This window comes from Paramisgurnus dabryanus, chromosome 4 (genome assembly GCF_030506205.2).
Source record: "Paramisgurnus dabryanus chromosome 4, PD_genome_1.1, whole genome shotgun sequence".
In the NCBI taxonomy this organism is placed as follows: Eukaryota; Metazoa; Chordata; class Actinopteri; order Cypriniformes; family Cobitidae; genus Paramisgurnus; species Paramisgurnus dabryanus.
The window spans coordinates 3,467,677-3,485,461 of record NC_133340.1 but is presented as its reverse complement, the minus strand read 5'-3'; the positions used below and the strand labels follow the sequence as shown (position 1 = coordinate 3,485,461).

Sequence of the window (17,785 nt, the reverse complement as noted above, 5' to 3'; positions counted from 1 at the left end):
CTGTCATAAGATATATCTGTGATTCTCGACCGTGAGCCAGTTGTGTCACTATCATTAATCATTCAAATATTATATAAGTCTCTCTCGATCACTTTCATCGCTGTAATCAAACCAAAGTGAATATCAGTAATAACTTTGAATTTATCAAAACGCGACAAGTTACTGTAAATGCCGGTCACTGTGCTATTTCCACAGCTCGTGCTTTTACGGAGGCGCAACGCGATGCGCCAACGTCTTGTGAATGGATAAATCATTTATATACAACGAGGTGCAGAGCAGACATCTCCATCCTGCGCAAAAACCAGCAACGAATAAACAATTAAGCCTGCAACCCTGCCAAATGAAGAAAACCAGACCAACAAGTTGGCGAGAACGACCGCCACAGTAGCGCTACTACTCACGTATCTGGTGATGAGGCTCCGAATGGTGCTGAAATCCATTCTGCTTCAGGTGCGCTGTCTTCTGTTTCTCCTCTGATCTTGAAGAAATTGTGATGTAAAACGCTAGCTGATCATTCTGCCAACTCTCTGATCCATGACTGTCGTCTGTCTGTCTGTTTCTTTCAGGCTTGACAACTGACTGTCCTACACGATGATTGCATTTAATGATCCCCTATTGAAAAGAAATAGCCTACTATATAAAGTCCAATCGCTGTCATAATGTCACGTTTCGGTGTTACCTATACACAGTGTGATGGTTGGAAAAAAAGGGTTTGCTCTAATATATAAGGGACCGGACACTTGTCATGCGTCCCATCGGGCTGTACTACGGTGTACTGGCGTACTCACTCTCCTGCTCGGTGTAGTAACTGTCCGTCTGCTTGCGCCGGTGACATCACAAGCGCATGCGCACTTTGAAGTGTTACACCCACCCGCTCACGGTGCATTTTTAGCCTCCCTTCTGTTTACTCCCAGTCCATTTACTGCCAATCAGCCACAAGCAACACTGGTATGGCTGATGACATGGTCGACCACTTAACCAAGACAAATGGAAGCATTTGTCATATTCTTCGTGGACATGATTTTTCCACTTGTTTTTCTTTTTTTCCTTGCTGTTTTGTATTGTAGTATTGTTTTGTAGTTCAAGGCATAATTTAAAAGGGAACATTAAATGTACATTATATCATGTGGAAAAACCTGGTAATTCCAGTAATTATATATAATAAACAAATAAAAATAAGGAAAATTGAAAGGCAAATATGTTTAAGATTGTTAAATTACAAAAAGAGTAAATAAATACTTCAGTTTTATTGGTCAAATTCATTGTTTTTTCATTTGTTCTTATGGAAGTTTTGTACTACCTGGCACCAGGACATTAACTGTTTGCTCACCAGCCAAAGTGGCTAGTTGTTTCAGCATTTTCACTGGCCACAATTTTGTTGGTAAAATACATTTTATATGATTCAACTTGACGTTGGCATCATAAAATGACTTTAATTAGAGTAAATTTACTTGATTTAGCTAAATTAGATTTTAAACCCTTTCAAATGCAGATTGACCCAAATTGAGACTAAATTTATTAGCTGGTATATATATACCAGGAATATCAGTATAGATAGATCATATAATATATTTATGTGCATGAAAAACGTGCTAGTAAGGTATAAATAGATTAACTTCTAATAAATATATTTAAAAGTGATGCAGGGGTGTAGAGGATTAACTGAAAAGATAACAGAAAAACCCTAGAAAAACACATTTTAAATATCTTCAATCACTTCCATGCAATTGTTTTATCTTTTCCAAAGTGTGCGTGTATAAGCTCAGACTGCGTCCCATGCATTCACAACAAATCCAAAAGCTACTGTACGTTGCGTTGGTTGCATGGAGTGCTCATGGGAGTTGTAGTTTCCCAGTTTCGCATTGCGCATTTTTTATCATTTCGCATAGCTTTTAAGAAAACTACAAAAAAGTTATATTCAACCTGCCAATGTGGCTAGTGGGATTGGCCGCATTTGGCGGGTGTTAATGTCTAGCGCTGCCTGAGTCTATTCATGCATTTAAAACAATATCAAAGCCGGAATTTTCTCGCTTTAGGTGTTAGTTATGTACGCTATTTTTGTAATTAATAAAGTCAAATAAATAGACGTATATTTTCATTTTATACACTATTATTATCAACGACTACAGATAGGAACGTTTTCCGAAGACACGTTTTCCAGTCGGGTGTGTTTTCGCTGCGTGCCGCTGCTGTGTTTCCCGTTCACTGTCCGACTGTGGCGGCTTTTCGGCGGGTTCCGTTAAAATGGCGCTTCGGTTGCCAGGAGCTGAAACCCATCGGAGAAAAAGCGACAGCGGATAATAGTGCACCACCGACACCGCTTTTGATCGCACGGTAGGAGATCTTAGTACACCATGGCTGCGCTCGATCAGAAATCACCTAACGTGCTTCTGCAGAGTCTGTGCTGTAAGATAACGGGCAAGAGTGAAGGTAATGAGAAACATCACATCTAATTTACTTCACTGATCACTGTCAGACAGCTGGTGAAACGTGATTGTGTTGTTTAATGATGTGCTTGGCTGTAATAATGTGGTTTGTTTCCTTGTAAATGGTCATTGTAATATGATGCTTTGCAATGGAGAGTCCGTATCCACCGATGAGGTGGTGTAGACTGGAAGAGGATCGCTAAAATTATAAATGTCACCGGGCCCTTGGTTCAACCGGGCCCTATAATGTTTCATTCAAACCAATGCTCTTTTAGAAAAACATGGGGTGTTAAAGGTTAGTGTTGTTATTAGTTATCCTCCCCTCCATCGTTTATCAGGTTGTCTGACGTATGAGGCTTAGGAAAAGTCAGTGACCACAGGATAACCTCTCACAGAGTGTCCACTAGAAAACAAATGTCAGATAAGGGCATTTTGCTTTTTGTTATATTGGTGTGCAATAATTCACCTGACTGTAGAGAAGGCAGGCATGAAGGAATATGATCCTCACTTTTAGTTCCTAGAAACATTAATGCATTCATTATATAATCAGATACCATTTGGTTCTTGCTGTAGATCTGTTATTGACTAAATGATTGATGGCTAGGTACCAAAATGCCCATAATGCTTATAATGCTTCGACTATAAGGTTACCATTCAAAAGTTTGGACATGCTTGACCGGTTTCTCTCTGTCTTAAAAACATTTGATCTATAGTAGGGGTGGGTGATATATGATAAAATTCATATGATAAAAGGTATTTTTAGGTCTCTAGCCAGTATATTGGTATAATTTACAGTATATTGCCATATGAGAAAAAACGTTTTGGAATCATATTGTAGTAAACCTTATCTAAATTTTTGCAAAATATGTCCTTATATAACTAAAAAAAGGAGGGATTGGTCATAGACATGATTTCTTTTTCTATTTTTTCCTTAAGAAGTGCCACTGTGTGGACTCATCTTGTTATGTATATTCTGCATATTGTCACTGTCAGATTGAAACCTTGTGTCTTTAAAACTTTTAAAACGCTACTTTTTCATGAAATGGAACAAACACTGTATTTATTAAATAGTTCAACACATAAACTCATATGCAGAATATAAGTGATGCTTTTACAAAGATGCAAAGGTAGAATGAATGAATATGCAAATGTATCAACGGTAGCATATATTTGTCCAGTACTGTTTATAAAGCATCTTAGGATGCATCTCATGAAGTTGGTTAAGTGATTAAGTGTCTTTTATTTAGATAACAATTATATTAACAAAGTTGATATTAACAGTGTTCTATGGTTTGGTTGCAGAATGCTTTGTTTGTTTAAAATATCTTGATTTAATTTGAACTGCACTTATCTCTGATTTTTTATGAAATGATTCTTGTGCATGCTTGTTTGTGAATCTATTGTTGTGAACATTCTGCCATTGTTCTTAGCTGACGTGGCCCATCAGTTCCAGTACGCCGTGCGAGTCATTGGGAGTAATTACGCACCCACCATTGAACGGGATGAGTTTCTAGTGTCTGAGAAAATAAAAAAAGAATGTGAGTAATGTGAATCCCGTGTGTTATTCAAGAGCAAATGTACGTTCAGAGGGCCTTTATCTAACATTCTGTGGATTAAGCACTTTGAAACATCTAATCTATTGACTGTCAATAACAGCGGATGAAGGTTTTGGTTAACATTAGTTAATGCAATAAAATAGAGATCACTATTTTAACACCACTGAGTTAAAGTACATGAATTTACAATGAACAAGTTCATTCATAATTAAACATGAACACAGAATCAATAAATCCTGTAAAATAGTAATATTGTTTGATGTTGTTGTTGTTAATTTGTGGTACCTTTAACTAAGTCAACAAATTAAATCAATGTTTAAGTGTAGTAAAATTCCTGAATGATTTATTATAGTGTTGTTCAAATATGTTTATGTTTATTTTCTTATTTATTTTAGTGTTGAAACAGCGAAGAGAGCCAGACGCTGCTCTTTTCTCTGAGTTGCACAGAAAGCTTCAAACTCAGGTCAGTGTTCGGCTGATCATACCAGTTAACTACTAAATATCTGTGTTAACTACTGAAGAATACATAACAACTAGTTTAGATGGTATGTAAAGCATGATGCATTTATGTTGATGTATTTATGTTTGTGATAAACAGGGCGTGTTGAAAAATAGATGGTCCATCCTGTATCTCCTGCTCAGCCTCTGTGAGGACCCAGTAAAGCCGTCCAGCCGAGTGCCTGTATGGAATTTTCTTCAGCCTTTTCCAGCTAAAAAAATTACCAGTGATATAATTAAAAAAAAAATCAACTGATTATTTACTTCAGCATTGGATTTAAAGGAATAGTTCACCCAAAAATGAAGAAATGTCATAATTTCTCACAATTTGAGTTTATTTATTCTGTTGAGCACAGAAGAAGCACAGTTGGTGACATCCATTTTATTTGTTTTTGTCCTACTATGGAAGTCAATTGGTACCATCAACTGTGTGTTTATCAATATTTATCAAAACATCTTTGGTGTTGACCAGAACAAAAAACTCATACAGGTTAAGAACAACAAGAGGGGTGAGAAATGATGACAAATATTTCATTTTTGGGTGAACTATCCTATAATACATGTGGTCATTGCCTTATCAATTGAAATTTCTCAAATCATTTCTTAATTTCGAGCACAAACTAATGTCTAGCACCCTGCTTTAATTTCATTTAATATTAGTATTTAATTTTTTAAATATGTATATAAATATTACATTAAATGAATGACATTAATGATTTAAAGTAATAGGATATTTTACTCAATAATAAAAATCTGACATTATTGACTCTTTTGTTCTTACAAACCTGTATAAATTTCTTTGTTTTGATAAACACAAAAGAAAAAAACATGAGGAATGTTTGTAACAAACCGATCAGAAGCACCATTGACTTCCATAGTATTCTTTACTCCTACTATGGCGGTCAATGGGGCTTCTGATCAGTTTGGTTACAAACATTCCTCAATATATCTTATTTTTTTGTTCATCAGAACAAAGAAATGTATACAGGTTTGTAACAACATGAGGGTGAGAAAATAATGTCAGACTTTTCATTTTTGGGTAATTAAACATGGCTTCAAGTTATCCAGTAATTTTAAATTAAACCAACAAAGAAGTTTGTTTGTTTGAATAACGCTTCCAACTAAATAGACGACTGCTTTGCAGAATATGCCTAGAGGTCAAATCCTCATTTCTCCCTACAGGCAGGTAGTTATGGAGCTCTATTCGCTCAGGCTTTGCCGCGCGATGTCCACTCCACACCGTTCTACTACGCCCGTCCTCAGAGCCTCCCACTTAGTTACCCTGAGCGCTCTGCAGCAGCACATAACTCCAGTATGGCCACCAGCGGGATCAGCAGTATGGGAGTGTTCTCCATCAACGGGCCAGGCCCGACACCTCCATCTCTGCTTACCGGGTGAGTGACAGTAATATAAACAACTGGTTGTATGTGGGTTTAAGGTATTACAGTGTTTACCCTTTGTAAGTATAACTCCGGGTTCCCACGGGTCATGAAATTTATGGAATATCATGGAATTTCAAAAAGTCTATTCCAGACATTGAAAGTTAGGGATTTTTACCATGTCATGAAACATCAGGGATTTTGTTTATCGCTTTAAATTGTAGTTAAGTTTGTTAAGTTGTGACATAAGGAATGCCAATTCCGGGTCCAAGCTTTCAGTGATTTCAAGTTAAACTACAATCTAAACAGCCATTTATTGGCATTGTTTGTTCATGTCATGCATTTTAAGCACTTTTTTGTTTACTACATTATCAGGCTCATGGCTTCTCACAAAATTGGTCATGAAAATTCAGCTTTTTAGTCAGTGAAAGTCAGGGAATTTGACATTTGGCTTAGAGTGGGTACCTTAATAACATCTCCATCACATTTAAAGATCAATGTCTATTTATAGGTAAAATTTAGTAAGAATACTGTCCAAAACTGTTTCCCAAATAAGTTGACACTTTATTGTCTCGATTTTAACACGATTATTAGACACAATTTTTGCAGGTTACGATTTTCGCATGATTCAATGTAGGGCCCTATAATTTCCGCGATCACGGACATTGCGGAATTGGCAAATTAACACGGAATCTAGTGTTAACGCAGAATTTTGCGGAATTTTACATATTTTGAATAAAATTCAGTTTTTGTGTGGGAGACGAACATATGTCTGGGGGAAATGCAGACCGGGGGAAGTAAATCTGGGCGACAAACCCCCTCCTGTCATTTCAGACCCCCTCCAAAACACTAAAACCATGGCGAAGTGGCTCTCCACGACTCTGCTTTCGTCAGCGAAAAATTTAGAAATTCGACGCTAAGCACTTAGTTCCGAACAGTTCCCACATGACTTTTTGTGACCGGAGAACTGTTATTTTGTAAGTTTTGTCAACATTCTGTTCACTGTGAGCGCAAAGGTACATGCACTCTCTCATCCACGTCTGTCTCACTGCACCTCTCTCACGTGCACGCGCTCTCGCATCTGTCCGAAGTCCGAACACAAATCCTCATGTATTTGTTCAGTTTTATGCATTTCAAGTGAGCTGAGGCAAACTAACTATCCCTTGCATTTAAAATATAATCATCTGCATCATGGCACCGCTCTCTATCTCTCTTTCTCTCGCACGTGCAAAGAGCTGGGCGCTCATGCTGTCCTAAGTCAGATCACTATCCTTTGTATGTTTGTAAAGTTATATGCATTTCAAGCGATTGTGTATAAAATATGGATCGCGTTCCGCTGGACCGATGTGTTTAAGGCACTTCTGAAGGCACCACTGCTTTGACACCTTGTTGTAGCCTTCTGCAACAACCCTAAACAATGCATTGAATTGAGTTGTGTGTGTGTGCACGCGCGTGTGTGTGCGTGTGTATGTGCGTCTGTAAATGCATGTTTTACAGTTAGTAAGTAATCGTGTTATCAATGCATAGTCAGCCAAAGTCCGCATATTTATGTGGGGGCCGCATTTTTTAAATACATTGCAATTTATGCAGAAAAAGTGCGGATTTATGCTCGCAAAATATGCGGTGCTTGCGTGATTTCATAATCCCCGAATTTTCGTAGCGAAAACTCATGTATATCTTAGCAGAAAGTTGAAAATATGCATTTACTTTACACATGCGCAGCCATGTCCCCTGTTGTTATGGGAATATTAGGAAGTGACGTAATTACGCTATGTGAACATCAATGAAAGCTGCAAACAGTTTTTGCGAGTTCCCGCAATTTTGGCAAGCTCCTGCAATTTCATTGCATAAAATTGCATAAATATCCCACATATTCCATCGCATTTTAGAAAACGTGCCGCAAGATCAAGGATTTTTGCCCGCAACAATCACAAAAAAACTCGAAAATTAAAATTCTGTCATCATTTACTAAAGACCTGTATTAATTTCTGTGTTCTGCTAAACACAAAGAAAGATATTTTGAGCAACTATCCCTATGAAAGCACCAAAGGATTTAAGCCATATTTATTTAGGGACTATAATATAATATAGATATATTAAATATAGATTTGCGCATGGCCTCTATTGATTTGTTAACCAGCTAAAACCACCCAGATCAAGCTCCACTCACAGTTTCTTTAGATATATAAATAAAGTTTTCTAAGTAATTTTCTTTATTTAGATGAAACATAGTCTGTCTCACCTGAACATTTTTAGTTTATCCTTAAAATATGTTAAAAAATACTTGTTAAGCTTGCTTTGTTTTGCTTAGAGAGTCTTGCTTTCAGTTTTATTCATGTATTTTTTTTATATGTGTTTTGTGATATTACTGTTTTTCTGGCATATTTAATTGGACTCCTGCATTACCCATCTATTATTAATGCCGTATCTAGCACCTGCAGCACTTAAGATGTTTTAAATATGGCCATGTAGTCAAAGCCGTGAATTAATTGATTGCTGGATCCATTTCACAGTAAATCTGTTGAACAAACAGCCTCATTAAAGTGTCTCGACCTCAATGTCATTATTTGCTTATAAAACTCACCATTACAAGGTCATTAGTGATCTCCCACAGGCCTTGGTAATGGCTATCAAGCTTTCGTCTGAATAACATAGCAGGTAAAGTGGTAATGTACAGTAAAAGAGTATTTTTCTAAACTTCCAAAACTACAACAGACCTTCATGCAGTTTTGCTGATTTAAGCAAAGGTATCATAAATTTGAAGAGTTTGGTTTCCAAACGCAATAAATCCATTTTGACTAATTTCGGTAAAAATGTGTTTTCTATACCAAGAAAGTGACAAGATGAAAACCACTATTTTCTGTTACAAACTTTCACATAGCATCTTTAGGTTATAATAACATAAAAAAAAATTCAAATTCATAATTTGATTTTTTAAAGATTTATTATAAAAACTGATTTTTTTTTTCTAAATGCTATAAATCGATTGAATCAATATATAAATGTGCATTCATCTTTGCCATGTTGTATTCATCACCGCCGTCGGTGTATGAATGTGTGAGTGAATGGGTGAATGTGAGGCTAATTGTAAAGCGCTTTGGATGGCCATAGGTCTGTTAAAAGCGCTATATAAATGCAGTCCATTTACCATTTACCATTTAGTTGACTAGTGGTATACACTGATAAAAAATAAACATTAATGGCTTTAATCAAAACACTTACTTTGTCATTGCTGCTGTTATACTTGGGACATTGTCACTGAACCTTTTTGACAGCGATCAGCTGTAAAATGTTTTGGTCCTGCTCGATTTTCGTTGAATTCGAGTAAAATAATGTCAAGTTTTTCACAAGATCCCCTGGGGTCAATGTGTTAGCATGACAGAAGCTTGATGCTGTCGGGAGAACAAGCAACAGCCGACATTTTTCCGACTCCCGAGTGCCTCTCACATAAATTATTCGATTTTGATGGCTTGCGTTTCTTCCCCTTCACACAAAATCACCACAGGTTTATAAATGCTAAAAAAGTATTCTTTTGTTTTCGTTTGTTTGTTGATCACGAAGTACGAGGAAAACTAGGATTTTGTGAGCATATAATGCACCACCATTGTTGTTTACAATGCGTGGAATGGTGTGCTGTGATTGGCTGAGTGGATTTGTTGCATTCTGCAGAGAAGGAGGAGTGGCGTTTATCGCGTTTTGGGGGAAAAAGGGTGAAAAGTGTCAGAATAACAGGGCGGATATTGGATTTTGTGTAAAATTAAAAATTTACTTTTTAAGTCTGACCTGACATAATACTGATTTTGGCTGTAACTCGTTTAAAAAAATGCAGTTTATTGCTTTTTGGAACCAAACTCTTCATTTATAGGAAATTTAATAACTTTCTGTATGTGTGTTGTTGTTTTTTTTAGACCTGGTTCACAGGTAGTCGGCGAGTCCATAAGAGGGTCTCGTCTGGCCTGGACTCTGCCAGTCTCAAGTTCGCCTTCTGGGACAGCTGGTGCCCCTCGCCCACCTAGCGGGCCCTCTGCCTGCCCCGCTCCCAAACCCCCACAAAAGCCAAGGAGGGATGGAGACGGCAGCGGTGAGTTTACGAGTATAGCGCATACAAAACTAAAACCCTAAAAACATGATAATGTTGGTAGCCGAGATTCAATGAAGCTGGGAAAGAATGATGTTTGGATTTTATTTCTAATTTTGGGTTATGTTCTAAGGCTGTTCAAAACTAGGTTGTTTATAACTTATTATCTACCTAAAAATATTGTGCTCGTGAGTAATTATTTGGCCTTTCAAGTATTTGTACAATAAGTGACTAAATTTGTGCTGAGAGATCTGTAGATTTTACTGTACAAAATACATTTTTTGTAAGTAAATGACATGGGTTTTGCGTAGTACAAAAAAAGAAACCTACTCCTTGTACTTCATGTTTTACAATAAATTTTAGGATGGCGTTTTTTAAATAACATTTTTGTTCTTTTGCGCTTGTAAAGATCGTCTCGCCCCGATGAGAATGAAGCTTTAATACACATCTCAGAGGCCTGAAAAGGGATTTCGAAGCAGTTGGCCGCACAGCACCTTTCCCTTCACTCTTGCGACATCTTGCGAGTTTGACCTTTACAGCGCTTTCATTAAAATGTTCACTTTATTTTCTCTTTCTCTGGCCAGCAGAGATCGGAGAAGCTGCTCTGGTACGGGACCTTCTTTATGTTTTCCAAGGGATTGATGGAAAGTTCATCAAGATGTCCAGCCAGGAGAATAGCTACAAAATTGATCCAAAGGTGAAGATTTAGAACCTCTTTATTGGCTTTTCATTCTTTCTTTTTTAGTTAAAGGTGCAATGTGGGACTTTTAAAAGGATCTCTTGACAAAATTGCAATATAATATAAATAACTATATTATCAGTGGTCTATAAAGACCATACAAAATGAACTGTAATGATTTATTACCTTAGAATAAGCTATTTTTATCTACATACACTGCAGTTTTTTCCTAAATGGAAAAACGGTTCTATAGTGCGAGTTTTGTCACTACGTGTTTCAGAAGATGGCATGTTTGTCCTGTGGTGGCTACCGTAGCTTCTGTATGCGTTTCAAAAGGGAGGGGTGAGCTGTGGACCGAGCCGTTGGTTAGACGTAAAAAAGATGGACGACGCACGTTCGCTCTCTTCCATTGGTGAAAAGTGAAGCCGCCAGTGTCCCGATACGGCGCTGACATCTTGGGTCTTGAGTCTTCGCCGTAGCGATTTTGGGACCAGTCCTGCGCAGTAGTGAGCAGGAAGTAAAGCCGCAAAATAAAGGCCCCGCTCTCGCAGAATGTGCATATCACAGCTGTCAATCAAGACATGACACCACTGTTTTATAGCATTGGATAACTAACTAAAAAACAAACTTATTTTAAAAACAAACACTTGAATTTACATCAGCATGATAAAAACTACAGTAAATGACAGAAACCAGCTTCGGAAAGAAGATAATTAAAGTGTAATTAAATTGTTAAGTTGGTCTCAAGTCCCATTGAATAACATGGGGAAGGCGGGGTTTATGACCTATACTGGGACCAGTCACTGGGGGGGCGATCGAGACATTTTGGCTTCACTTTTCAGGGCTTGTGCAGCACGCTTGGTTCATACAAGCACACATGCCTGTCATATCTACTTAGATATTTGTCAAATTTACTTGTTCTTTTAAAGCAGGTCTTAAAAACAAACTGACCTTTTTACAAGTCTCGTAAAGTTTATTTTGATCGTAATGAATAGCAAATCAAAACACTCAATCATTAATGACTTGTCATGCATTTTTTATATAAGGTTTTATACGTTTCTTACCGTTTTACATTCTGCAACATTTTTTTACTTTCCCATTTCAGCGCATTCAATCCAAAAGTTAGAATGAAGTCCCACTGAGATACTTTGACGTTATTAACCACTTACCTGTCACTCCACCCTTTTGAGTGGGGGGTGAAAAGTTGATGTGTAGCTTCAAATTAATATAACTTTGGCATTTTTTGGTCTAAAAGACTAATCTTGGTCTTGTTTTAAAGAAGACAATGTAAGGTTTTTCACTGATGTTTCTGGATGTGAAAATATTTAACAGAAAAATTGTTATAGCAGTTTAAATTTATTATAATAATTAAAAATAATGCAATAACATATTAATTTGATAAATAAAATTATAAAAATGAAAATGTTTCACAAAAGTAATAATGTAAACATGAGGCCATATGTCTCAAGCAGTTGTGATCCAAATTTTAAGATAAAATCACAAAAAATGAGGTTTGTGTAACACTTTTAGTGGTTTTACCAACAACGGCCACTAGATGTCAACGGTTTGCTGCATTCTCTTGTCACAAATTGATGAAATACTGTCACTGCATTATTATAACTGCTAAAACGTTTTGAAATATGAAAACTACATTCTTGGAGCTTTCCAATGATATATAGTTTGTCAACATTTTTGAAGATTTATAATATGATATTAGAATTATGAATATATAAAATTAATATGCATTCCTATGGGGGGTGGGGTCATGTATCTAAAAACTGTCACTACATTATTTCTATCATCAGATGACCTTAAAATATAAAAACTACATTCTGAGAGCTTTCCAGTGATATATAGTTTATCAAGATTTTTTAGGTTTACAGTAGGGGTTTAGTGCTAGACATATGTAAAAACAAATTGGGCCTACATGTTGGCCTGTGACCTTTTAGAAATTGACTCTCACTACGTCATTTCTTTCCCAAAATTTTGATGAAATATGAAAACTACACTCTAAGAGCTTTCCAAAGATATATAGTTTGACAAGATTGTTTAGGTTTAGAACAGGGTATTAGTGCTATACATATGTAAAAACAAATTGGGACCACCTGTGGCCCGTGACATTTTAGAAACTGACTCTGACTACATCATAATTTTCCAAAAATTGTGATGAAATATGAAAACTACACTCTTAGAGCTTTCCAAAGATACATAGTTTGTCAAGATTTTTAGGTTTAGGATAGGGTATTAGTGTTATAAATATGTAAAAACAATGTGGGCCCGCTTGAGGGCCCGTGACCTTTTAGAAAATGACTCACACTATGTCAATATTTTCCCAAAATGATGATGACAAATGAAAACTACACTCTTAGAGCTTTTCATTGATATACAGTTTGTCATGATTGGATAAAAATTAGTATGCAAAACACTGAAGTAATTGTAGGCATCCCACCTGTGTGACAATGCCATTTAGCATTACATAAATGTTTTGAGGCGCACTCTCTTTAAAATTGAATCAATTACTCTCCCTACATAATTTATTTTATAAAACACTGCTGAAATATGTATTCTAGAGGCTTAGACCTTTCCAAAAATATATAGTTTGTCATGATTCAATAAACATTTACATCCAAAATATTGAAGTAAACCTAGGTGTTCCTCTACAGGAACAGTGACAGTTAAGTGAACAGAATATTCTTGTACAGCATTTCTCATAATAGTGCTTGTTATGTGTTTGAGTTGATAACGGTGAGTTCTCATTAAACAAGAACATGTTAAGTAAGGGCCACCTGTAGTCACTTCAGAAAGTGCATTATGAAAAACGTAAAAGCATTGATTTTACCATCAGCTGCTTCTGTCTGGCTACAACTCACAAAGCCCACACGAATCCATTTGATCTTCACGGCTCTCAGGCCTTTATTTTCCAATTCCCGGAAGATGTTGACCGTGAATCAGAGATCATCGATCAGGTGTCCTTTTTTAAGTGACACTGTTCAAGTGCTGGATCCATTTGTTTGGAAAAGGACGATGTGCCTCTTATAAAGGTACAAAGATATTTAGAGAGGCCTGACATTATCATTTAGTTTCTAGGTTATCCATTAAAGGGATAGTTCACCCAAAAATGAAAATTCTGTCATCATTTACTCACTCTCATGTTGTTACAAACCTCAAATATTTTGGAAAGCTAAAAACAATGGTTTTTTTTATTAAACCAGAATAAATAAAGTACAAAAATTATGTTCTTTACAACTGAATCCTTTCATCAATCTGATGCCGGTAAGACCCAAAAAGGACTGGTCTTAAAGGGATAGTTCACACAAAAATGAAATTCTGTCTTTATTTGCGCTCACGTTAAAAAAAATTTATATATAATTTTTTTCTACTATCAAATTAAATGGGCTCAAAATATCTTCCTTCGTTTTCATCAGAAAAATGTTTTTGGTCTTTATTATGAATATGTGTCAGTATTAGGTAGGGTTGGGCGGTATATTGAGTTTTAATAATACGTCTGTATTTTTTCCCTAGTGGGATACAGCATTAGGCAATTTTGTTTTTCAATAAAGATAATTTTGACATCTCACCATTTAGATATATATCTATGATCCGAGGTGGTGTGAAAAAGTGGATGCGGGGACTAATTTGCATATTTATATCTGTGCGATTGAGTAGAGGTGAGTAGAGACTAATTAACATATTTAAAGAATTTGGTTCCAAAACGCAATAAATCAATTTGGGTAAAATCCATAAAAAAAATCCATAATTTGATTTTCAAATATTTATTATAAAAACGGATAATTTTTTTCCGCAAAAAATGCAATAAATCTATTGAATCAATATATAAATGTGCATTCATCTTTGCCATGTTATATTAATTTAGTTGGTATCCACTGATTAAAAAAAAAAAACATTAATGGCATTAATCAAAACATTTACTTTGTCATATTAAGAACACTGTCATTGCTGCTGTCATCCTTGGGACGTCATCGCTGAACTTTATTGACAGCGATCAGTTGTAAATGAATAAAATAATGGAAAGTTTTTCATAAGATCCACTGGGGTCAATGTGTTAGCATGACAGAAGCTTGATGCTGTCGGGAGAACAAGCAACAGCCGGCATTTTTTCCCTTGCCCAAGTGGCTCTCACGTAAATTATTTGATTTTGATGGCTTACGTTTCTTCCCCGCCACAGAAAACCACTACAGGTTTGTCAATTACAAAAAAAAATGATTTTATTTTTGTTTGTTTGTGGATCACGAAGTACAAAGTAGATGAGGAAAACTAGGATTCTGTGTGTATTCAAAGCGCCACCATTGTTTACAATGCGAGGAATGTTGCGCTGTGATTTGTTGGGTGGATTTATTGCATTGGATTTTGCATAAAATTAAGAATTTACTTTTTAATACTGACCAGATATAATACTGATTTTGGTGGTAACTATTTTTTTAAAATGTCGTTTATCACGTTTTGGAACCAAACTTTTCATTTATAGATCCGAGAATACTAAATGAGGCATGGGTGTAGAGTTACTTTGAAGCTGTTTTAAAGCATTAAAAAATTACTGTGGCAAAACTTTTATATATGCTATTATGATGCTCAAAATGCATTTTAAATTATACAATTCTTGACTACAGGGTAATATTAAGGGAGCTATCTATAAAATAGTATGAATTAACATTTAAAAGGTAGATCAAAACTTAAGTCTCTCGATTCCATCAAAACGTCTGCCAATCAACGATTTTTATGACATCATTCTGCACTTCAGCTTCACATCAGATTCCAGTTCATGATGTAAACGAAATACTATTGTCTATTATAAAAAATGAAGGAACCACCCAGTATGTACAACCCAGTAACTTCCTGTTTAAGTGGAACATACAACAACACATTGAACAAAGCTGCGTATTTCAAAACACTTAACTTATTCAGAAACTCTACAGATAATTGTTCTATTATTGTATTTATTAATATCATATTTTTCATTACTGAAAAACAGAAATCGGGCGAGCACAGGATTTGCAGAGCATGGGATGTGAAGTAGCTGTCTGTCTCTTTTTTTTTTATGTGTTCGAAAGAAATGTGAAAGAACTGGTTGTCTGTTTCGTAACGGTTTGCTTTAAAAGAATCTGTGTGACCTTTACAAGTGAACATTTCATTGAACAGCTTCAATAGGCATTTGTTCAACACTGTAAAAGAGTTTTAGTGTTAAAAAGGATTGATGTAGCCCATGAAGAGCCAAAATGTGAAATCCAGGCTCATTGTAATTTTATTATGCAATCTGAAGTATCAACATTTGATTTTAATCATTGATTTCAATCTTTAACATGACCTTACCCAAGGTTATATTTTTAAAGAATGTTCTTTACATTACGTAGGATAGTATTATGTAACAGTAAATCACACAAAAAATACTGAAGCTGGGTTGGGTCACAAATAAGTAACGCTTTCAGGATGATCTGGTTTTAACTAAATGTTTGCCCTTCGCATCAGTCAGTATCAATAGCTTTTACATGTTCTATATGTAGTTAATAAGAAAATTGTTTATTGCTCCGTTTTGTTTTATAGGTGCCGCTTTGTAAGTCTCTGAGAGATACTAGCAGCAGACTGTCTGAACTCGGCTGGCTTCACAATAAAATCAGAAAATACACAGATTCACACAGCCTGGACCGAGCGTTTGGCCTAGTTGGACAGGTGGGGGCTTGTACTGTATCTGTAAACAATTCGCATGCAATCTTAAGCTCTAAATATAGGATGTGTTTTTACATATACTTTAACTTCCACAACCGGCTAAATGCACAGATTTGCAAAGTATAGTTTATTTGACTGTTGGTGGAACAGGGCTCAAAATTTACTTTTTAGCAGGAAGCACTGGCGCTCCTAAATGTAAAAGTTAGGAGCACCAGCAAAAAATTTAGGAGCATGCATTGAAAATTATAGGAGCACAACAACTTCATCATTATGAATTTTAAAAGTTTGAATCAAACCTGATCTTTAAATATTTGCCACACACTTGACCTGTGCTTGGCCGATTTCTATGCTTAAAATATGCTTAAAACATGTAGATTCATGGGGCCCTATAAATATCATTTATTTTTAATTATTTATTTTAAATTCAGTTTTTTATTTTTAAATCCCATTTTTTCTGTATAAATTTTTCTGGATTCTTTTCATTTTCTTTAATCAAATAGCATGTTTAATAAACTATTCATAACATGTAATAATTTATCTTTTCTAAAATAATCAAATAAAAAAAAACGAATCAATTTTCATCAAAAATTGCATTTTTTGTGCTGCTTATTTTATTTTTTTTATTTTTTGAGTTTGAATGTATTACTTAAGAAATTTAAATAATTGAAAATCAATATTTGTATTATTTTAAAATTAGATTTTACTATAAAGTAGTAATTTATTACGTTTAACTGACTTTTGATGGGTTGTCAGTTTGTATTTGACGATCGCATTTTTCAGTGAAACAAGAAAATCTGCGTGAACTCTGACAGCATCTTTGAATATAAACTTTATGTATTTGTGTCCTCGGATGCTAAAAACAGCACGAAACGGAGTCATCCGTGTAAAGTTTCATTGGTCTCTATGAGACGTTTGCTTATTATTTCACAGTACATGCAAAGTTGCGAACGTTTCGTAAAGAAATTAAAACAGGTTGCACCACAACAAATCATTTGCATTCGCACAAATGCTCCCAAATATATTTTGAGGTCACGGCAATTAAATATCAGGAGCATATGCGACTAAAACTGTGGCAATTTCGAGCCCTGTGTAAACAGACGTTCAACACATGCACAATGCAACAAAATGCAATGCATCTCCTGGGCTACATACTACATGCTTCTGTAGGCGCATGCACGACCACGACCTGCGCATACAATGTTCGCAGGGTTTAAAAAATCCAGTACGTTATGTGTGACTATTCTGATGATGAAAATTGAATCATGCGCACTGTACATGGACCCTCACGTACACTTAAAAAATGGACTATGTTTCGGCATTAAGATTATTGGATGCATATGCACGGTTACTGGTACAAAGTTAACTTCCGGTCGGTCTGGCTGGTGGCAAAACGTAACTCTTGAACAAATACCTTGTCAAAAAGTTAAAAAAATTTGGGTCCCTAGAGACGAGGGATGATGTACGACAGTTTGGCAACCAGGCAAAAA

At 35.8% G+C, this 17,785-nt stretch overlaps 2 protein-coding genes across 9 annotated transcripts in view; one reads left to right on the top strand and one right to left on the bottom strand.

The window, feature by feature from the left end:
• The window catches only part of LOC135746602 (phospholipid-transporting ATPase IH-like), a 91,198-nt gene extending 90,104 nt beyond the window's left edge, over positions 1-1,094 (bottom strand). For 5 of the 8 annotated variants that reach the window (XM_065265222.2, XM_065265224.2, XM_065265226.2 and 2 more), the window contains exon 1: positions 402-1,094. In XM_065265222.2, coding sequence (XP_065121294.1) covers positions 402-440 — 39 coding nt within the window. In that variant the 5' untranslated portion in view covers positions 441-1,094. The remainder of the gene's footprint in view (positions 1-401) is intronic. The other 3 variants (XM_065265220.2, XM_065265223.2, XM_065265221.2) reach the window with 2 other exon arrangements.
• Positions 1,095-2,153: 1,059 nt separating this feature from the next.
• LOC135746648 (gamma-tubulin complex component 3 homolog) overlaps positions 2,154-17,785 on the top strand; it is a 33,240-nt gene continuing 17,608 nt past the window's right edge. Inside the window, 8 exon segments of the mRNA XM_073814216.1 lie at positions 2,154-2,430; positions 3,857-3,964; positions 4,378-4,445; positions 4,581-4,664; positions 5,663-5,874; positions 9,768-9,940; positions 10,522-10,634; positions 16,176-16,301. Of these exon segments, the coding sequence (XP_073670317.1) occupies positions 2,355-2,430; positions 3,857-3,964; positions 4,378-4,445; positions 4,581-4,664; positions 5,663-5,874; positions 9,768-9,940; positions 10,522-10,634; positions 16,176-16,301 (960 nt within the window). The 5' untranslated portion in view covers positions 2,154-2,354.